Source organism: Vipera berus, assembly GCF_964194415.1.
Source record: "Vipera berus genome assembly, chromosome: 1".
In the NCBI taxonomy this organism is placed as follows: domain Eukaryota; kingdom Metazoa; phylum Chordata; class Lepidosauria; order Squamata; family Viperidae; genus Vipera; species Vipera berus.
The window spans coordinates 196,663,366-196,686,004 of NC_138202.1; the positions used below are offsets into that span (position 1 = coordinate 196,663,366).

At 39.3% G+C, this 22,639-nt stretch overlaps 1 protein-coding gene across 1 annotated transcript in view; it reads right to left on the reverse strand.

The window, feature by feature from the left end:
- Positions 1 to 2,005: 2,005 nt before the first annotated feature.
- Positions 2,006 to 22,639, reverse strand: part of SERTAD2 (SERTA domain containing 2) — a 35,284-nt gene continuing 14,650 nt past the window's right edge. Inside the window, exon 2 of the mRNA XM_081313665.1 lies at positions 2,006 to 3,156. Coding sequence (XP_081169791.1) covers positions 2,193 to 3,152 — 960 coding nt within the window. The 5' untranslated portion in view covers positions 3,153 to 3,156 and the 3' untranslated portion in view covers positions 2,006 to 2,192. The remainder of the gene's footprint in view (positions 3,157 to 22,639) is intronic.

Consider the following 22,639-nt stretch of genomic DNA (forward strand, 5'->3'; position numbering starts at 1 on the left):
CAGAAAAGACCCAATTTTTAAGAAATCCATGACAAGAAGTAAGCAGAACCAACTGAATATTGCCAAATTACATAAACATAATTTAAATTTTCTTAAATAAATATAAACGTTATTCCTAAAGAAGCCATATGCATATCAACAGTATAGTTTGTAACCTGCACTCAATTAAGTACCATTTAAAATTAATACGCCATAGCAATCTCGGCAACAGGCATGATAACATTGCAAGTTTTCTTTAACACAAATGTACATCACAATGAACAGAGAGAGAAAGAGAGAAAATTGCAACAGGTGCAGAAATGAGACGACTTAAGTGGGGAGGAAACATGCATAGAAGACTGCAGTTTCAATACATTGTCAAACAGGCCATTATAAAGTATAAAGCAAGGAACAGAGTTGAATCAGGAAACCAACCCCACCCCACCACAAAAGATACCAAGTGTTCAAAGCACAACTAGCTCCAGTTTTAAGAGCAATGGATACTTGAGTGAGTCCATCCAGTGCTGATAAGAGATGATTTCACTGCGGTAATACTGAAGTTAGACTTTTTTTTTCAGCACTTGCCAACAGAGTGAATAAGAATATTAACGTTCCAAGCAAAGGGCAAGAATAATCATAAGAATGATTAGAAGAACTCAGGTACATTAGAATTACTACACTGTCACAGAGACAAAGGGCCTTTTCCCACTCCTGATCCTAAACTCAAGTTTCTTGGAAGGAATCTCCACTGATTTCAACACAACTTACTCTCAAGGCTTTAAACAAAATAAAAACCCAAAACAATCAAACAAAACAATCTGCTACAGCCACAGCATGCTTCTCCTTAAAACTGGTAACTGCCTAAAATTGTGACTCTCTAAAACTAGATGCCATTACTATGGTAATACCTCAAGACAGAGTAAAGTACACCGATGCTCACCCATTTCTATGGTTTCGAATCTGAACGGGGCACTCTTGTCAACTGCACTCACCCAAAAGAAAGCTATTTCCAGGAACACAACTTTCTCACTAGGAAAGCTGTAAAATATTAGAAAGTTGAGCTCAACAGACGTAAGGACACTCTACTCTGTCAGAGGAAGAATGGAATCTGTTTTCAAGTTTTAAGAAAGCTTGGTTTGAGGGAATATATTTTTATTTCTTGATCCTTTCGGAGTGAGGGAAGGGAGAACAAGGGAGTTTCATCAGAATAAAGTTTCACAGCTATTTCTTGCCAACTGTTTGACATCAGTGTTGGAATATACATGGCTCTAAGGTTTTTGTTAATCACAGTAGTAGGCAGCAGGGAGTAAATATCTGTGAAACTTTTAAGGGAAGAGCCCTTGGTCTTTTCCTTCAAGCATGGGTGTCTGGATTCAGGGAGGCCAGCTGCAGACTGATTTGATCCAAACTTCTCTTTGCACCATTATATGCATATAAAACACTACAAGTCTGTATAAAACTACAAGCAGTTCTTGTACAACAGAAGGTATATGCAGGAATGGGGTGAGCAAATCCTACCAAAATAACTATTTCCTTTTTTGTGTGTATGTGAGTACAAACAGCATTTTGTTTTGTTTCTTTTTCTTTTTTTCTAAGAAAAAAACCCAATATCATAAATTGCAGAATCTATACAAAAATATAAAATAAATTTGGGTAGCAGTTTCTAAAGAGCCATGTAAATGCAACATTTAAAGAGGAATCGTTAATACCTCTAAAAAGGCTGGATTGCTAAGTCAACCTAGACAGTGCTAAAATGCCAAAAAGGTACTGCAATTATCTAAATAATATTTTAACCTCTTGCAATAAAACTTATAGAAAAAATAGACAAATATGCACATGCAATTTACAGCTTTTTCCCAACATAATCCTTGTGCTTAGCTTTTACATTTTTTGTCAAACATATTTATGTTTTACAATATGCATTTTCTTCCTATATTAGGATTTCAGGTCTCCCTTGAGGAACCACTTTCAGTAATACATTAAAAGTGGTCATACGTGAATGAAGGCACTCCAACTCTGCTTGAAGCAAAAACAAGTATGATCCTTAAAAAAAAAGACAAGCAAAGACGCATGCACAGTGATGTGTGTATTTGCGTGCGTGCATATTTGTGTGTGTCTATGTGTTTCTTGGTAGGCTTGGAAGGAGAGGGGGCCTTGTGAAAATACTACCAAGGGTTTATACTGGTGCATTTAAAAAGTTGCTATCTATCTATCTATGACCCAACAAGCACCTCCATAATGTGATCCAGTTCTGTAAGGTCCATTTTGAAAGGCTGATTGGGGGTTACTGGCTGGGTACTGTAGGGTGCCAGAGTTTTGAGGAGGTCATCTGCGGAGACAGGAGCCATTTTTGAGGCAGCCCCTGTAGAGGATGTGCAAGGGTCAAAATCATACATAGACGTATCAATGTCTGCAAAGAGAATATCATCCAGGGTCAAGTCTGTAAGAAAACCTGTAGAAGTTGTGATCTCAAAATTGCCAGGTAACGAGTCCATGAGTTTAGGCTCACTCATTCTGTTCTCCTGTATACCCTCAGGCTTTTGAATGCTGGATTCACTGGAATTCTCCTTAGAGTTATCTGGTGCATTTGTATCTGCTGCTGCTGTAGTTACTACTGCCTCAGCGGAGGTAGGTGTTGGACAGAGTTCCTCAATTTCATCCAAGGCTGAGGAGAAGCTGTCCTTTACTGGTTGGATCGTTGGAGGTGGTAATTTTGGAGGACCATCTAATGAGATAGTCTGGGAAGTGCAAAAAGTGTCATCCTCAAGCAGAGAGGCAGGGGTGAGGCAAGACTCCAGTGGTGTAGGGCTTGCTAAGTCAGTGGGGTGGACTGGCGGAGAGGCCAGATGGCTAAAGGCAGGCTGAGCTTCTCGAAAGTTATCTCCAAGAGGATCTGTAGGCTGTGATGGGGTGAGGAACATAGGCCTCAAGCTGCCTTCCTGTTTGAGCTCCTCTTGGATCCGCCTCAACATGTTGTTGATTAAAACGGTCTTTTGCAGGCTTGGCTCTGTTAAGGGCCTGTGGTTATAAAGTTTCATAAGGGAAATGTTGAAGATAGTCTGGCGCTGTAAGGTGTAAGACACCTTAGATGGACCATCGGTAGGAGACACCACTTTGCCTTCCAGCCCATCTTCATGCTCATCAAACTTCCGTTTTCCTCCTTTCCCCAACATATATCTGAAAAAAGAAGAGAAATATTGACTAGTACTCTCCCCCAGAATTATAGGCACTCTAGTTCAGTCTATTACAAAGTGAAGCCTTTAGATATTTTTCGCTTGAGCTGTAGCCCCAACATATTGGAGAAAACCAGATATAGGAAGTTGGCTCGCAATCATCTTGAGAAGACACAAAGAAAACAAATCCAAGTATTGTCAATCTATTTATCTTGCCTTCAAAAAAAGTCATTGACTATTTAATCTACCTGTCAACTGCAACCAAATAGTGAACTGGAAACTGAACCAAGATTGTAATCTCACAAAAACTGGTTGATGATATAGATGCAAAAGCATCATATTATTAACAGAGTAACAGTAATCCTGCACATTTTTATCTCAGACCAGTCCTAAGACTTTATATTCCAATTCATCAGGACTCTTATTCTAACTCATAGCACATTAAAAAAAAAGGATCACATGGTCAGAGATGGGTAACTCACCCTGCATTTCAGATCCCTTCGCTACCAAGCAATTTAACAAAAGCTGATCTTTTTTTTCTGAAAGCCTGCCAAGCAGGAAGAAATAGGAATATATGAAAGGTATGTAGAGAAGAAGGTGTAAATGGGATGTCGAAGAAAAAGAAAATGTATAACTGCTTCCTTTTTGGGCTTTAGTATGAAAATTCATTATTATTATTATTTATTTAAATTAGTGTTTAAACTTGGCTTTTGAATGATGTATTGAAGGCTGCACTCCAAAACCACAGAAAGGGCCATGACAAAAAAATAAGACTTGGTTTCCTATGAAGATTACTTCCTAACCCAGTTAATAATTGTCCTCTTTAAATTAAATAACATTAAACATTAAAGTAGCCATTTAGCAACATGTTTTGAAGGTGACAACCCATATTTTCAAGGGCTACTTATAACTTTAGGGCTCCTTCTCTACCATTTGCTTTAGCTTCTCCTTCCTTACCATATCCTCCCTCTCCCCAATAAATTGCCTTCAAGGGGTAAGTAGAAAAGACACACCCATCCAGGAGGTCACTAAATATACTAGCAACCATAATAGCACTTAGACTTATATATCGCTTCACAGCCCTCTCTAAGTGGTTTACAGAGTCAGCATATTCACCCCAACAATCTGGGTCCCCATTTTACTAACCTCAGAAGGATGGAAGGCTGAGTCGACTTTAAGCTGGCAAGGATCAAACTCCTGGCAGTGAGCTGAATTAGTCTGCAATACTGCATTCTAACCCCTGCGCCGCCACAGCTTTAATACAATGGCACTCTTAACTATTGTATCAGTCAGTGATGTCAATGTATTAATAAATAATTTGCTAATTAAAAACCACACTCCTGTGACCCTCGCAAGAGCAGAAACGCTCAAGCAGTTCAAATCCTGAAATGCAAATGAAATTTGAGAGTCCATCTGAATTGGTGGTTTTCTGGAAGATCACACAAGAGCAAGAGCAGGAAATGCCTTTCACATTATGGCCACATGTCAGAGCCAGCTACAGTGTGAGTGTAAAATAGCCTTGAAGGTTCCAGGCCTGGCCCGTTCTGTATTCCTCCCATCAAGTCTTTAACAAATTGCTCGTATAAAGTGAAGGAATTTTCCAGCTCCGAGAGTTACAGAGAGAATGCTGGGCTGAACCTGGTTTCTATTAAGACAGCTGGAGTTTCTCTCTGATGATTGTGGAATGGGGTTTCTTTTTCTAGCCTGGCTCTGCTAAAACTGCCTATCAATGTCCCGTGATATCGAAGGACTGACTCCCTATGCCCCTCCCTAGCCCGTAACTCAGGACGTCGAATACTGGGGGAAATGGCAAGGATGTCGCATGAAACAATAGGCACCTCAAAAACAATCCGTGTGAACGCCCATCGCTGAATTCTAAACTATTACTGGACACGCAGGTTACCACACTAGGAGTTACCTGGGGATTTTAGGTTCTTCATGTTCTTTTGTATATAGCGCACAAAAAGAGGACTGTGTTGTAGTCTGTTAAAAGCTTAAAGGGACCGGTAAGCAGGTGCCTCTATCTGCTTTGTACCACAACACCCATAACCAGCAGGTGTTTAATAGTAGGTTTATAAAAGTACACAATGCCTAATGACTTAAAAGGCTGTGGAGTCCTTGGTATTCTTTGAGTTTGGTTGTTGAGTTTTGTACATACATTTCATCATCCAGCTAGGTAGCATTTTCAGTGCTAGAAGTTGGGGTAACACCCCAGAACCAATGAAAGAATCCATAGCAGCAGTACCATGTAACATACCCAATCTAATCAAAAACAGTAAGATCTTAATACCCAGAATCATGGACCTTCTCATCCCCTGCTTCACTATCTACTTTCAGTTTGATATGCAAATATATCAATAAATCAGAGGAACACCTTAGGACAGGGGTAGGCAAACCTTGGCTCTTTTATGACTCCTGGACTTCAACTCCCAGAATTCCTGAGCCAGCCATGCTGGCTCAGGAATTCTGAGAGTTGAAGTCCACGCTACCCTTCCTGGATATCCTCATCAGCAGAGGAAATGGTGGCAAATTAGAAACACAAAAATCTATCATAAAACCACCCACCCTAACCAAGTGATCCACCTCAAAAATGCTAGAGCAGTGACAACATTTCCTAGCCAGGTAACGAACACAATCAAGCTCAGAAAGCATCAAGAACTTCACAGTTCTACCCTGTGCTACAGACATTCTTTTCTATTGGAACTTAAAAGGCATAAACCATGCATGATTCTGAATTACTTGCCTACCTGCCTAGGTGGACCCTGAGTTGCTTTCCCATCTCAAATACAGCTGCCTACTTCGTATGTGGTGGAATGTTTCTTAAGCTCCAACTATCACAGCTAGAACCCCTGGGCTATGAAGTTTCTTAAAAAAAAAACCTATCTCAACTGAATAAGGTACCTCAACCTTGGAACTGCAGCTGTAAAAGTTCTCTCTGGAATTATTCCAAAGCAGAAAATACAAGCACGCACAAAGCATTCCTTCAACTGCACACACCCACACGTAGAATAGAAATGAAAATAATTATGAAACTGCGAACCTGATAACATATAAGAAATACAAAAGGTATATTGCAAGTAGAGGGGAAAAATAATAAGGGTACTGTAACTCAACTGTAATATTTTTAGTACTGACTATTAACTTTGTTGAGACTGTCTATAGGCTTCTTTTCCATTAAAAACTCTTCACAAAGCAATTTATAAATTAAAACATGCAAAAAGCTGAGTCAGTACAATTGAAATAAGAAATAAAAAATTAACATCCATTCCAAAGATCTGGGCCCAACACAGAGAGAAGCTCTAGGTGTTGAACATATTTTACTACTCTTATGGTATATGAAAAAAAGTTCTCAAGATTCTATCATTTAAGCAAATTCATACAACATAATATTCCTACAATCTTAATATTTCTAGAAATCAAAAATAGTGTCAGTTATAGATATGGACTGGCTTGTTCATGCTCTGTTCACCCAGTAGAGTAATAACAAGCTTCACAGGTTAGAGAACCAAAAATCTACCGTACTTTATAAACCTAAGACATTTTAGACTAGGACGGCATTAAGATATGACAGTACTGATTTTCATATATTAGAAAAAATAAAATAAAAAAGGTAAAGTGGTCCCCACAGGTTTTACCCTTGTTTCCCTGACTTTAAGGTGCTGTGCTCATATCCATTCCTTAAGCCAAAGAGCCGGCAGAACATCACTTTGCAGCACAGAGCATATGGCGAAACATGGAATGCTGTTACCTTTCTATATGTTTTTATTAGAAATAATATTCCAATTTTACTTTGGGGCTAGATGTGCTCTAAGTAGTTCAGGGTGGAATTGATCTACTTTATAAATTTCTATTCTGCCTAAACAAATAAGATCCTGCCACGATCAGTTAAAGATGTTGGCTGTTATGTATCATTGCAACCAAGTTCTCAAGAGTCAAAGATTGGAATTTCTGTCATCCTATTCTACAAAAAACTTGTTACAAAGAAGCAACTGCAAAAATATCATAGGTCTCCTGCAGAACGTTGTGTAAATATATGAGGGTATAATAAATAAGGCATCAGTGTGTATTTAGCATGGTGGCACAGAAAATCTTTTTTGAGTTCCATAACTCTCTATAAAGGGACGCGGTGGCTCAGTGGGTTAGGACGATCAGAAGGTTGGCAGTTTGGCGGGTCGAATCCTGAGTGCCGCGTAACAGAGTGAGCGCCTGTTACTCTTCCCAGCTTCTGCCAACCTAGCAGTTCGAAAGTACGTAAAAATGCAAGTAGAAAAATAGGGACCACTACGGTGGGAAGGTAACAGCGTTCCGTGCGCCTTTGGCGTCTAGTCATGCCGGCCACATGACCACGGAGACGTCCTCAGACAAGCGCTGGCTCTTCGGCTTTGAAACGGAGATGAGCACCGGCCCTTAGAGTTGGAAACAACTAGCATGCATGTGCGGGGGAGCCTTTACCTTTACCTAACTCTCTATACCTACCCAAAACTTAATTGAATTCTTATTTAGGTCACAAAATGAACCACAATTTCATTCATTAATTAATTACATACTTGTTATGCCCAAAATGTTGTTTTCCTTTTCTTTTCCAAAGTAGTCAACTACTGCTTCCTTTGTTTGTTTCCTGAATATTCAACATCAGGACCATGCTTTTAAAGCTGGAGCTTTTTGCAAAGTTTGAGTTCATTCTTGGAGAAAAAGTAAAATGCATGAAATTGTCTTCCCTCACACATTAGAAATGCGATTTATAAGGAATGAATAGAGTGACTAAAGATAAGATGCTGGGCCCACAATCAAAATTCACTTGAGCCAGAAAAAAAATGTTGTAAAATAAGGGCATTTTTTTGTTTTAAAAGAGGACAAGGGTTTTCTTATAATTTACTCCCTGTCTCTTCACAGGATCATAGTAAATCGGGATGCTATAAAAATAACAGTTATGAGTTTATAAACAGGCTCAGCCAACCACCAAACACAATTGATATGGAATTTGGTAAACTGACAGATTGTCAGACTAAAAATGTTTTTCATCAGCTAGTAAAACAATGAGGAGGAACAACTCAACCTCATGGGACAATTAATTATGTAATGCAATCATAACCACTGAAATGGTCCTTTCTTTTATCCCTATGGAAAATCTGGTTCTGGGAGGCATTTATGGGCTTAATTGTTGTTTATCTGTAAGGATTTTCTCCTGCCCTCCTCTGAGGTTTCTGAGTGAGGCAGAGCCACATCTGACAATTATGGTGCAGAATTTGGACCACATATCAATCATCTGAGGAAAGATGATACAGGAGAAGAATGCATCTATTTCCCTATTTTAAATGCACAAAAAAGGTCTGATTCCAATGTCTGTTCTTCTAATACCCAAGGATAGTTTTTTGGGGAAAGAACTCAATGCTAGGAAAGAGAAGACATCTCGGGGGGGGGGGGGGGAAGAAGAGCCTGAAAAATAGCCTGTGAGGGGGGAAAATGGCTTGACACTCTGTGGGCATCAGAAGACCACAAGAACCAGTATAGCATAATGTCTGGTGGTGTCCCTCCTCTGACAGATGGGTAAGAGTCCCGAGGAAGCAACTCGAGGAATCGTAAAAGGGAGGCACAATTTATTCGGAGAGGGAGAAAACAATGTTGCATCTAAACTTTGGCTGAAGTATATGTAGGTCAGAAAGTAAAAATGCAGCTGTGGTGCAAGATTCTATACAGAATTTGGAGGGAAACCTGGATGGATCTTTCTGGCACATTACATATAATCAACTTCGTTCATTCATGTGGACATTGCATGAGGTTTGTATGTATGCATCTTTTTGCCTTTTGTGTCAGTATCCAAGCAAAAATACACTAAGATTACACAGCTTTACTTATTAAATGTATCAGTAATTCCAAAATTGAATTACTGAACCGTTGGAATCCCTGAATATGCCAACCTATATGCTAATATACTACTTGAGGAGGGAGGGAGGTTTATTCTCTGTTTTGCAACTGTTCTTGTTGGTTTGTTTAATCTTTCCTGAGGCAGAAACATGGAGAGAAGAAATACTCAGATTTAAAGGAAGATGTTTTAAATAAAGGAATAACATCTTTGGAAGATACATATGTAGATAAGTAGATATGTACATATTTACAATGGCATAAGTGCCACTTCATCGAGTTGACTGGTCTCTATATACAGTTCCTTGGTCAGGAAAGTCAAGAGAGGAATTAAAAATTCAGATTACAGCAACCACATCATAATTAAAAGCTTAACGTTGAAAAATCATTTCTGTGGCCTTTTATTCTCAGAAGGTCCTATACATCTTTAAATATTTTCTGATTAGGAGAAACAAAGGGCACTGTGGCACCCGAACAACCAACAAATTTATTATACCATACATTTTTGTGGGCTCATGTCCACTGCTTTAGATGCAATTAATAGACTGCTTTTCAAATTCTATTACAATTAATTCACAAAACAGCAAAAACTATCAACCTTCAGACAAATTCTCTACAGGAAGAAAAAGGTTGCTGTGGACTATATTAAGAATAAGAAAACTGCAATACTATTAGGTTTACTGACTTCATGAGAACATACTTTATCACATGCATAATTAGAATGAGGCTTACATTTTTCCCATTTAGTGAAAAAGAATAAATCTGGTGTGTTAATGCAAAGACAATCTGAAAACTGCTTTTAGCCAATGATGTCATGGAATGTGCCTTTAAAAAAAAAACTTCTTTCCTGCCTTTATGGTGAATCAAAATGTGGCAGATTTAACAGTGGCCTCTAATGTATGATTTATTCCTTCCTTCCTTGTTCTAATAGCAAGAGATGCTCCCTTCCCCCAATGGCACACTTCTTCCTTTGGCTTCAAATGGGTGTACTGACAACAAAAAACACAAAGCACAGAGATACCAAGAAACGACGTTGATCCTTGTTATTTTATACTGGGGTGAAAAAATGGGTAAGCTGGCAGGAAATTTTTAAAACATTCTGATGCGAATTTAAATGCTCGATGACAACAACTTGCACTTCTTGACAATGGTACAGTACGAACATTACACCACCCCATAATATTGGGAGTGACACTGAATATATACTGGTGGAAGGTTAAGGGAGTGACTTCTCACCCCCACATTCTCTTACAAAAAAAGTCTCTTTTGAAATGCCACCAGCTTTTCTTACAGGATCCCCTCATGCAACAGCTGCAAATCCCAATGAAGCATTTTCAAGAGCCGCAGCTTGGAACAGCTGGATAGACTGGAGATCGTCAGTTTTCTGTGAGTTCACCTTAGCTATTGCTCTGATTTTTCACATTTAATAGATTATGTAGATTGTTTCATCATTAGAAAAACAAATACTTTGCAAAAGTAAACAATTTCTACATAGCCATTAAAGTAGATACTCTTAATGTCATATGGACATACTGTACAGCCAATGCAGGTAGCTTTATAATGGCAGCTCTGCCCTTAATTTTTAGTTGAGCTGGTTTTTAAATAGGACATAAAGAGTGCAGTAGTTAAAGAGTTATTATATTCCTCTTCCTACTCCCTCCCTCCCTCTCTCCCTTCCTTTCTTTGTCTTGGAAGTTTTGATGGAAGGGAATAATGCACTTCCAGTTTACGAGGCTATTTGCTTTTAACTATCTATTTTTATTAAAATAAAAAGATACCATGCTGAAAAGTATTCCTTTATCACAACTGAGACAAAATAGAATAAAAAGCCCTTTGCTTTTTGACATACAATTACAGTCACTGCAACTCCAAATGTTGCTTATAGAATTATATAGAAATAAGATATGGAGGTATCCAGAAAAACACACTGAACAGGGAAATCTTAATTAAGACTCGTCTGAATTGTCCCCACTGCAAAAGGCCCTTTTGGGAAATTAGTCAAAGCATATCTAATTATCTTTTAGCAAAAATATTCCTTTAAATTCCTTTTCAGTATCCAAAGAACTACCCCAAGTCTCAAAACTTTGGGCTTATCTTAAGGGATTTCTCTCCTCTTTTTTCTCTGAACAGCAGAACTTCTGTTTCCTATGCTATAATCACATCCTGATTTTAAAAGCTGTCTGTCCATTTAAGTTTGTTAAAAGTTCTTTCATCTAAGTTGTGTTATTCCTATTGTCACATAAGGCAACTGTTCCTTCCTCTCCCTGTAGCATGTCTCCAGAGTGACTACTACTATCCATGTACAGTAGTTTTCTTGGCAAGAAAATTTGTTTTCCCCCCACCCCCCAATTTATATTCCTAGAATTCTGCTAGTCTCCTATTCAAGAATTAACCAGCTCTGATCCTTTTTAGATTCCAAGCTCAGATGAGACTGTCAGGTGCAGCCAGCTGTTAAGATCCCTTCCAAATATTATAGGGTTAATTTGAGATATACATAGGGGGTGGTAAAAGAAGAAAATGAAGAAGAAGGAATCTGAGAAGTACTGCTCCATGAAGCAGAACCATTAAAAATTTAAATGAAATTTGCTAAAAATAAAGAACAAATAAGCTAGTCTTGAGTAAAGTCATAGTACATTTATAATAAAGGAGTGTACTATAGAAAAAGAAATGCAGCATAATCTCATGATGCTCCAAAATTATTTATGGAGGAAAAAGTAAATATTGATAAATACTAAACTGTATGAAAAGCTGGTTTTTAATGTTAGATGGAAACTTTTACACAAGGAAGATTTTTTTTAAAAAAAGGTTTCTTCTGGAGTGAATTTAAATTCAGAGTAGGCGGTCCATTTGCAAACACAATTGCATGAGAAATTCCCTATCAGTTCAACATCTTGACAGAGAGGAAATAGGATTGAAAAGCAACCCCAAACCTTCCAACAATTAAATACATTTTTGTCTTATTTCAGTTGGAATGGAGGGTGTGATGGGCACCCTAGTTAGAGCATCAAAAATCAGCAAGAAATATTTCACAGAGGAAGAGAAAAAGATGTAGTTAATGGTCTGGACTTTCCCAGCATGCCAAGCCATAGTGTAGCAACTCTGAGGAAGCAACAGAGCTGAGTTACTTACTTCCTTACTTTACATTCAGATAAGGTGTATGGGGAGCAATGCTTCAATCTACTGAAGGATCTTACCAGGTACAGCAAAATATCAAATCGTGCTAAGGATTTCCCAGATTTTGCTGGGAAGAAGTTGCAAATAAATATTTGTAGACTCCTCATTTGGGGGAATTTAAAGTAAATTATAAATTGGTCCATCCCACCTGAGCCACATGGCCCAGAATTTAATTTTCTGACGTCTCCAGCAAGTAGAAGCTGAATATTTTGCCAGTTTCTCTTTTTTTTAAAAAACGGCCGGCCTTTATACCTATGAGGCCATATGAACTGCTTTCTGATTCATCCATCACATTCCTGCCATCCTTCTCCTTGACTGGCTGAGCAGGAACTGGCATAAACATTTTTTTAAAAAACCCTTCTGACTTCCTGCTTCTTTTTTATTGCACCATTTCTGCAAGACTGTTCTTCCTTTCCAACTCAACGTTTTTTTCTTTGGACTTGCCCTCTGGGAAAAAAGTAAACTGAAAGACAGCTGGGTGGCTTTCTCTGGTTTCTGTTTCTATTTCTCAGGAAAAAGAAAACAATTTTACACCAACTCCTTCGTACGGCCTTTCTGCCTTCTCTTTTACGTGACCCAGGCAAAGCAAATTATTACAGTGCCAGCTAGCTAGATTTCTCATAGTGAGCCCATTCACAGGTCACCCAAGCTAGCTTGAGTGGCTTTTTTATTTGATGGAGGTTTCACTTGTAACATTGGGTCAATTTCAATTAAACAGCCCGGTTTTTCTATTTTGAACCATTATTCTCTAATGTGGTAGTTTTCCTAGCTTGATTTTATGTTTATGCCCCACATTATTTGGAAGTAATTCCAGAAAACATTTATTACATTGATGAATTTATCCCATTAAAGTTCCATACATTTAAGGATATAAAAACCACCCTATCAAAGTTTGGCAAGAGATTTTTAAAATGCAAAATGGTCATTAAAATGCTTAAAATATACCAAATGAGGTCAGATTAAATTCTCAGGTATAATTTTTCACTATTAAAAAATAGGAAAAAGAAAAAAAGAAAAAGAAAAAAAAACCTTTAAAATTGGGCCTTTATGTTCCATAGTTTATGTTCTATAGTTTAGGAGCAACAACTTTCCCTGTTATTTCTTGACTACCATTGTCAGATATTTGAATAAAAAGGACAGTACAAATAGTTACTTCAAAAAGGACAGTCCTAACTCTAATGGAAAAAAATATAGCAATTTAAAATTTCTATAAACAAAGCAATTAAATCTCAGTCAAAACACCAAATACCTATTCAGTTTGCAACACACTTGGAGGGCACTAGCTGAAGCAGGCTTTAGTTTGCAGCCAACTAGGAACAAGGCAATAAATAGTAAAATAAGGGTTAAAACCACTATTCACTCCCCAACCCCGCCCTTTTTTTTACAATCTTTATATGTCTATGTAGAAATAAATCCTATTAAACTGAATGGAACCTAATCCCAGGTAGGTGAATATAGAACTGTAACCAGAAATACTGCCTCATTTTTTAAGCATCACTAGAAAACAGGTGTTGTTGTTGTTAGCTGCGAAGTCGTGTCCGACCCATCGCGACCCCATGGACAACGTTCTTCCAGGCCTTCCTGTCCTCTACCATCTTCTGGAGTCCATTTAAGCTCACACCTACTGCTTCAGTGACTCCATCCAGCCACGTCATTCTCTGTCGTCCCCTTCTTCTATTGCCCTCGATCTTTCCCAGCATTAGGCTCTTCTCCAGTGAGTCCTTCCTTCTCATTAGGTGGCCAAAGTATTTGAGTTTCAGCTTCAGGATCTGGCCTTCTAAAGAGCAGCCAGGGTTGATCTCCTCTAAGACTGACCGGTTTGATCGCCTTGCAGTCCAAGGGACTCGCAGGAGTCTTCTCCTGCACCATAGTTCAAAGGCCTCAATTCTTTGGCGCTCAGCCTTTCTTATGGTAGAAAACAGGTATTAGAGCTCAAAAAAGATGCAAAAGAAATAAAAAACACAGAAAAATTCACATGATTGAGCAGCTGGAGGAGCTCCCTCCAGTAAATAAATGAGGGGGGGGGAGAGAGAGAGAGAGAGAGAGAGAGAGAGAGAGAGAGAGAGAGAGAGAGAGAGAGAGAGAGAGAGAGAGAGAGAGAGAGAGAGAGAGAGAGAACTAACTTTTTCTCTCAGTGTGAGAATGTAATGGTACTGAGAAAGAAGGCAAAGAGATGCTGCCTGGGGAATGGTCAGATAAGGGAGGGCATAGCCTACAGTTGCATAATGGGCTGAGGAAGAGGCTGAGGAGCGTCCTCCCCCAACTTCTCAGCTGTAAAGGAGCCCACTAGGAGATCTGTACTTTCGGACTTGCAAGATTCTATTAATGGAGACTTAAAATAAAGTAGAATTAGTTCATCTAGTCATATCTTCTATCTGGCATACCTGGGGAATTTATGGTAGGTCATCCCTTAAAACTGACTGGGGGGAGATTCAGACTGATAAAGGGAAGACAGCGCAGCATCTCTCTCTGTCATCTATCGTATTTTTATGCTGCCCTTATCACTTTAAAAGTAATAAGGTAGCAAACACGCAATACTCTTCCCTCCTATTTTCCCCACAACAACCACCCTGTGAGGTGGGTTGGATGGAGACAAGACTAACTGGTCCAAAGTCACTATCTCTTTATATCGTTTTGAAAGGGGACTGAACAAATTCATGGAGGTAGGGGCTGTCAGTGATTATTGTTCTTGCTGACTCTGGAATCGCAGGCAGAATGCCTTGAGTTCCAGCGGCTAAACAGCAAAAGTGGGGGAGAGCACAATTAGTCCTTGATTTACAAACATTTGCTTAGTGACTGTTTGAAGTTACAACAGCGCTGGGAAAAGTGATTTGTTACCGTTTTTCACATTGACAACCGTGGCAGCATCCCCGTGGTCACATGACTGGCAATTGGCATGTATTTATGACAGCTGCACTGCCCCGGGGTCGTTTTCCAGCCTTCTGACAAGAAAAAGCAATGGGGAAGCCAAATTCACTTAACAACCATGTTACTAACTTAACAACTGCAGTGATTCACTTAACAACTGGGGTAAGAAAGGTCTAAAATAGGGCAAACCTCGCTTAAAACTGTCTTGCCTGCCAACAGAAAATTTTGGCTCAATGGTGGTCATCCGCTGAGGCCTACCCATATTGCTTTTCTCTTTATGCCTGTGAGCTTCCTGAAGGCATCTGGTCGCTAAGGACGATGCAGAATGTTGAACAAATCCAGCAGAACTCATTTTATGTTCCTATGTTCCCGTGGCACCTCACACTGAAGACAGCAGACTATAATAGAGGAAGTACATTACGACCACAAGGGAGCCCAAAATTTTTGTTGGCAAGCAAGACTTGCCAAGCCTTGGCAAGTGACTTTTGCCCCAGTTTACAGCCTATTTTTTGGCGCAGTTATTAAGTGCGGCACTGCAGTTGTTAAGTTAGTAACACGGTTGTTAAGTGAATCTGGCTTCTCCCATTGACTTTACTTGTCAGAAATTTGCAAAAGGTAATCACATGGCCCTGGGACATCATAAATGTGAGACAGTTCCCGAGTGTCTGAATTTTGATCATGTGACCATGGGGATGCTGCAAGGGTCGTGAGGTGTGAAAAACAGTCATAAGTCACTTTTTTCAGTGCTGTTGTAACTTTGAATGGTCACTAAATGAACTGTTTTAAGTCGAGGACGACCTGTAGTTCCCAAAATGAACCTAACTAGCAGAACTGGCTGGTACCAGCTGAAGATTTCCGGCCCCTTTACTTGTGTTTGCCAAAAGCAGTTCTCGAATTCAACTGGACCGCCCTGAAAGCTGGGAGATAGAAAACTACTGTCTGAGAGAGAGCAAAGAGCATAATGCCAGTTCCAAGTCACCAACTAACCCAGGGGTGTCAAAGTCAATTTCATTGAGGGCCGCATCAGCATTGCGGTTGCCCTCAGGGGGCCGGGTGGTTATGGCCAGGGTGGGTGTGGCCTACTGGGTGGGCGTGGCTAGAGTGCGTATGGCCTACTGGGTGGGCGTGGCCAGCTCTACATCGTTCGCATCAAGGCTGCCTATGGGGGCCTGGGCAGGAGTGGGACAGATCTGAGGGTCTCTGGCAGGAGGAGGGTCTCTGGGCCAGGGCCAAGGCAGTGGGGGCTGTTCCCTCACTGTTTCCAGGATGGCTTCGCAAGCCACATGAAACCACTTCGCGGGCCGGATCTGGCCCCCGGGCCTTGTGTTTGACATGTCTGAACTAACCAAAAGGGGTTTGGGGGATGGTGAGTTAACCATATAATATTGAAATAATAGGCAAGCTCCACTAAGAAGATTAATTCTCTTCAAATAAGAGGCAGCACAACAATTGAGGAATAAAAGAAAAGCAGAATAAATAGGAGCAGCATCACTGCCCAGGAAGTGAAAGTTGGAATAAACTTATGTTTTTGCTTCATTTCTTAGCATTAAAAAGTTATAAGGTTAAGCTCACAAACAATATTTATTTTGTGGACTGCACTGACAATAAAACTGAATCTGTTAGTTCAAAGGGCTTCGCAGAAAGCTGGCGTGCTAACAGCTTACTACTTGTAAGTCTGCTGCACGTAAACCTGTGATCAATTTTTTTTTTTTTGAAGTGCTGCAAAAATTCTGGGAGCTCAACCTTCGCGAGGCCCTAGCTGTACCAGTACAAAACTCCATCAGCGCACTGTCCGACCGGTTGGGCTTGCCAAGCTTTTGGCTAAAGCCATTCTTCTCCTTGCATTTTTGTTTGCTTTAAGCCGTATCCTACGGAGACCAAATGAGAATGAGTTTCCAAATACGTAACTCTGCAACATTTAACGTATCTGACCATGTGTAGATTTCTCGCCAATGAATAATTATTCCTGGATATGCCTTCTTGGTAGCAGTTTCAGAGGACATGATTACTAATCTTGAGACGACAGTGAGGTGAGTCAGATACCCACTATTTGCCAGACATAGTTGCCTTCTGAGGACAAAATAAACAGAAAAGAGACTTTTAGGCAGGAAACACGTTTGCCAGCGAACATGGACCAGGTTCCACTTTTACTCCATGAAATTATTCACTCCAGGAGGGTGGAGTATGCAGAGGAATTGTACTACTGTTCCCAAATATAGCCCTTTATATGGAAATAGAGTCACTCAAGGTCAAGACCAGGGTTTGATTAATACCTTCAGTTTATGGCTGAAAGTGACTTTCCACTATTTCCAGTTGTTTTACAGCTACTTGGAAATGTGAAATCAAAGAGAAGTCAAAGGAAGCAGTGATGAATCAGTGTTTTGCTGTAGTTATGGATTGGATACAGAGAAGTAACCTTGAGTTCGAACTACATATTTACTTTTATGTTGCCAGGGGATGAAGTATCATTAGTATGCTGATGATACCCAATTATACATCTCGGCCCCTGGCAAATTAAGTGATGGTGGGGCTGTCTTTCCCCAATGTCAGGAGGCTGTGAGTGTCTGGATGGGAAATAGCAAGCTTCTGTTGAACTGTGACAAGTGTAAGCGGCTTTCCCAGCTTTCTCAGTTCTAGAATTATTCCATTGTTGGTGCTGGATGGTGTTGTAATGTCCTAGACCAGGGGTAGGCAACCTCGGCTCTTTTATGACTCATGGACTTCAGCTCCCAGAATTCCTCAGGAATTCTGGGAGCTGAAGTCCATGAGTCATAAAAGAGCCGAGGTTGCCTACTCCTGTCCTAGACAGACCCAGTGTGCAATCTGGACATCCTCCTGGATTCACAGTACCTGCTTGAAGAGCAGATGGCGGTCATAGCTAGGAGGAGGGCCTTTGCATCTCCCCAGTGGTTGAGCATTGTCTAATGGCCTGGATTAATACTGTTCTCCTGCACTAGACTACTCCTTCTATATAGGTGGTTCTTGACCCACTCTTCCCATGGAAGCCTAAGTTGCTTTTACGGCATAGAGGACCATTGTTTCTACATCTAATGAATATATTAGTTACATCCCCACATAAAACATTCCAGAGAGAAATGGCCTTGTGTGTCTTAAGTTATTCATATTCTAATAATACTGTATGCAAGTTACACTACTATAATGAAGCTGTCTTTCAAAAGTTAAAAAATGGTAATTATTGCAAATTGAAATTATTGTAACACGATATATTGTAATGCCAATCCATATTATGCCAGTAGCTCAACAGGAGTACTCACCAAGGATGTCCATGGTGTACGTTGTCCCAAAATGTTGACTGCAAATAGGGACTGCAACTAAAGTGATTAAAGCCACATCTCCCTTTTACTTGTGTCATGTTTGTAACACATGTAAAAAGAGTCCAGTATTCACATGCAATTACTACCTTTATTTTTTTTACCATCCAGAGATCATACAGAGGACACTTCTTTAGCCGACCAATAACCTGGACACTTTTTAGTAGCTCAATAACCTAAAATTGTTACTAAGGAGAATGCCCTTTCAGCCATGATGCCTATTTTTTTTAAAAAAAAATATCATTCCATTTATACTCATTTTTATGTCCTTTCAGCATTAGTTGGTTTGCCAGAAGTTTAAAATTTCTCTAGATTTCTTCATCTTTTTTGGGGCTTGGATTGCTTCTTTATTATGCTGCTCACATTTTAATTTATTAGATCATTGATTTTTAAAAGCTGCTGTGACAACTTGATAGGAGCACAGAGTAGGAAAAAATAATGCAGTTCAGAAATATTAAAATAAAATATGTATATTTGAACCACATGCACATATGCAGTATTTCAAGGTTTCAGCAATATGTAAAGAGAAGGATATTTGATTCAAAGGTTTTTGCAACAGTCAAAAAGTCCAGAGATTTAAAGGTGTTCAGGGGTTGCTGAGGTTATCATTAGGCAATCAATCATATAAAACTGGCCCTATATATGAACTATTGAGTATCTGTCCAAATTAGACATTTTAATGTTTTTTTAGTGCTTTTGTGTGTCAAATATTTAATTTTCTACATAATCCCCTCCAAAGTCTCTCTCAAGAACTGTGAGAAACTGCATTATTTATCAAGCTTATGTTTTTCTGAATGACAAAATTAGCTCTTTTCTCAGTTTAGCAAAATAGCTAAACAGAGAAGCAGGGAGCAAAAGCTTGCAGAATTTCCTTTATACGAGGGATCCTCACTACAAAGATTTTGATGATGCCAAAAACTACCCATTGGAGAGTCTGCCGTTTTATATTTTTAAAACAAGCTGATTTTCCTCATTTTCTTCAGTATGGATGATAGGTGGAGTCAGAGGTTAATCCATCTCTGAAGCCAGAGCTCACACAACGACAGAGAGCAAGCTTATAATCCCTAAAGAATACTTTGCGCTGGCGGAAATTCAATTCGCAAATATTGCTTTCAGAAGCCTTTTGAGGACTGGCCAGTAAGTGTATATGAGCTACAGACTTGTCAAAGAGTTATTTACTGTTGTGAAAAATCAGGAGTAATCAGTGACCAAAGACACAAATTCACTAACGGGACACCAGAGCATAAGATGGGGAAACAAGCTGTGCTGATCCTTTGTACCCTCTGAAACTCTGCAGAAAGGGCTGCCCTAGGAGGAGATGAACAGGCCAAAATAGATTCTCTTCTGTTATGGGACGGTCGCGCACAGTCTCACTTCTATTCATGATCAAGCCACAACTTCCAGGACTTTTAAAACGTGCTTTGTTTACTTGAAATTGGGTATCCAGTTTAAGGAGCTGGAAAACTAACACACTGTAAAATAAATTAAAGATATTTTATCTAAAGTAAGGATCACAACATTTTCAGCTGATGGGCAGCATGTCTTGATTTGGTGTGATATTGCAGTTTGGAAATAAAACTAAAAGGGCCCAAATTCTCAACAAATCTCATTCAAGAAGCCAAAAATGGGGGGCATTTAACACACATATTTTTTAAAAGAAGTTTTTAGAAGTAAATAGAGACTACCAAATGGTGCTATGGCCAAATGGGACCCATGGGCCTTGTGTTGCTGATCCCCATTCTAAATACAATAATCACAGATGATAATACTAATATAATTTATTGGGGAGAGGAGTATTAACTGAACTGCAAAGACATTTAAAGTGCCTTGCTTCTGAATCCTCATTGATTGAGCTTTGTACCTACATGGTATTTTTTCCCCCAGAATAATTGTTTCTGCTTGTATGTATTGAACATCACCACGCTTGCACCCTGAGTTCAAATGCAAAGAAGGAATTAAACATAACTGTGCAGAAATAAATTAAAATACTAGTGTACACGGCTCTTTTAGTTTGCTTATTTTTTAAAAAAAACTCATTTAGAAGAGAGAAATTCAACTTAGATTTTTACCATATGCAGTTGGATAATAATAATAATAATAATAATAATAATAATAATAATAATAATAATAATAATAATAATAATAATAATAGCAGCAGCAGCTACTGCTAGGTGACTATCATGATTTCTGCAAGCCAACCCAGGAGTTCCAAGGTCTTAATAACAACATCCATATTAATTGGGAAGGAAAGGGAAGCCTTTTCCAACAAATAAGCAACACAATTATGCGGCAAGTCAATAGCTGTAAGCCAGCTAACACACTCCAGTTATATTTTGAAACTGTAATCTGATACTACTGTTTCCATCCTTGTGCCTTGCCCGCACTCCCTTGTTGCACACTGTACTATTTGAGGCCCAGAGGGCGAAGTGAGTGCTTGCTGTTTATTAATGATCAGACATTGCACTGCAAAGCTGGGCAATGGGGGGGGGGGGAGAGAAGAGGATGAATACCACATTACTTTCTCCAGAGTTGATGAGCCTAGACTCAGAAGCTCTCATAATAAAACAATTCCAGGCATGCTTCCTTCTCTCTGGTGTCCCCAACAAGATTTTGCTGCATTAAAAAAAAGAAAGGGGGGTGGTGGATAGGAGAAGCCACAATCTACATAGGCCAAGATGTGGCTTATTAAAGATTTTGCAGGAAGAATATTTAAGATGTAGTCTGTAGTGCCGCCTGTTTGTTTAGGGCAGGGGTAGGCAACCTCGGCTCTTTTATGACTCATGGACTTCAACTCCCAGAATTCCTGAGCCAGCCAAGCTGGCTCAGGAATTCTGGGAGTTGAAGTCCATGAGTCATAAAAGAGCCGAGGTTGCCTACCCCTGGTTTAGGGTAACTCTCCTTTCACCTCAAAGAAGAGGTCCTTGCTTAATGGTTTTGACAAATTGCAGTCAGTTGACAGGACTATGTCAAATAAAGCAGAGAAGCCCTTCACTAAATATACCCTTTGGAATAAATTACCACCTCATTAACTAATCCCCTCAAAAGAGGACCAGGACGTGTACACTACAAGAGTGATTATATATCTTGAAATACTAAATCCACAGTTCAGCAATAACTATTAGAAGGAACTAAAATGGAATGGAAGAGTAAAGAAGCTTTGTATATACAGGATGCAGGAGTGTACATGTATCTGGACTAACCAGGCTGTCATTGAAATACACATCGCTTTGATGAAAATGTTACAAACTAAACTGAATTGAATCTAATGTGGCAGTAGTGCAGTGACATCTGCTTGCCAAACATAAATCAAAATTATACCACACTGTTTACACAGAATTCAGACTTCTATGAAATTATATACCACATTTTATGGAAATTCCATTGTTTCTGAAGGACTAGCAATGATAGTTACCGAACTATTATTTGACTATGTGGGCACACACCACCAATTAAAACATACTTACTATGAAACTAAAGAGATAAATATGATCACAAGACACACCCAATTTTGCCCTGCAGTTGCTACAGAGAAACAATAAAGACAGTCTTCAACTTACAACCATTCGTTTAACGACCACTCAAAGTTACAACAGCACTGAAAAAAATGACTTAGGACTAGTCTTACAATGTACTTACAATCACCGAAGCATCCCCAGTTACATGATCAAAATTCGCAACTGACATCTATTTGCAACAGCTGCGGTGTCCCAGGGTTGTGTGATTGCCACTTATGACCTTCAAATGGGGGAAGCCGGATTTGCCTAACACAGCACGATTGAGTTGTTTAACAACTGTGGCAAAAAAAGGCTGTACAATCAGGCAAGGCTCACTTAACAACCAGCTTCAAGCTTATAAACAGAAATTCTGTTCCCAACTGTAGTTGTAAGTCGAGAACTACCTGTTATCACTGCTGGAATGTACAGTACAGCTTGAATGTGGTTCCTCAAATGGCTCAGCCCCCCTCTTCCAAACACTGTAATCAAATTATATAGCTTTTAATTCAAAGTAAGTGAAAAATTATTAAATGCATGCTGGAGAACCCTAGTATTGCTGAATTTCAATGTGAATCAAATCACATTTTCTTCTAACCCAACACATAACTCTTCCAGCCAAAATCTACCCCAAAATATCTCTTAAAGTGTGATCTTCAGCCTTAGAAAAGTTGTGCATTCTTGCTCTGAGGGATGGAGGAGTCACATAAAGCAAGGACTGTTTAAACTATCAATAGAAAGAAAAGCCTTTACCAAAGAA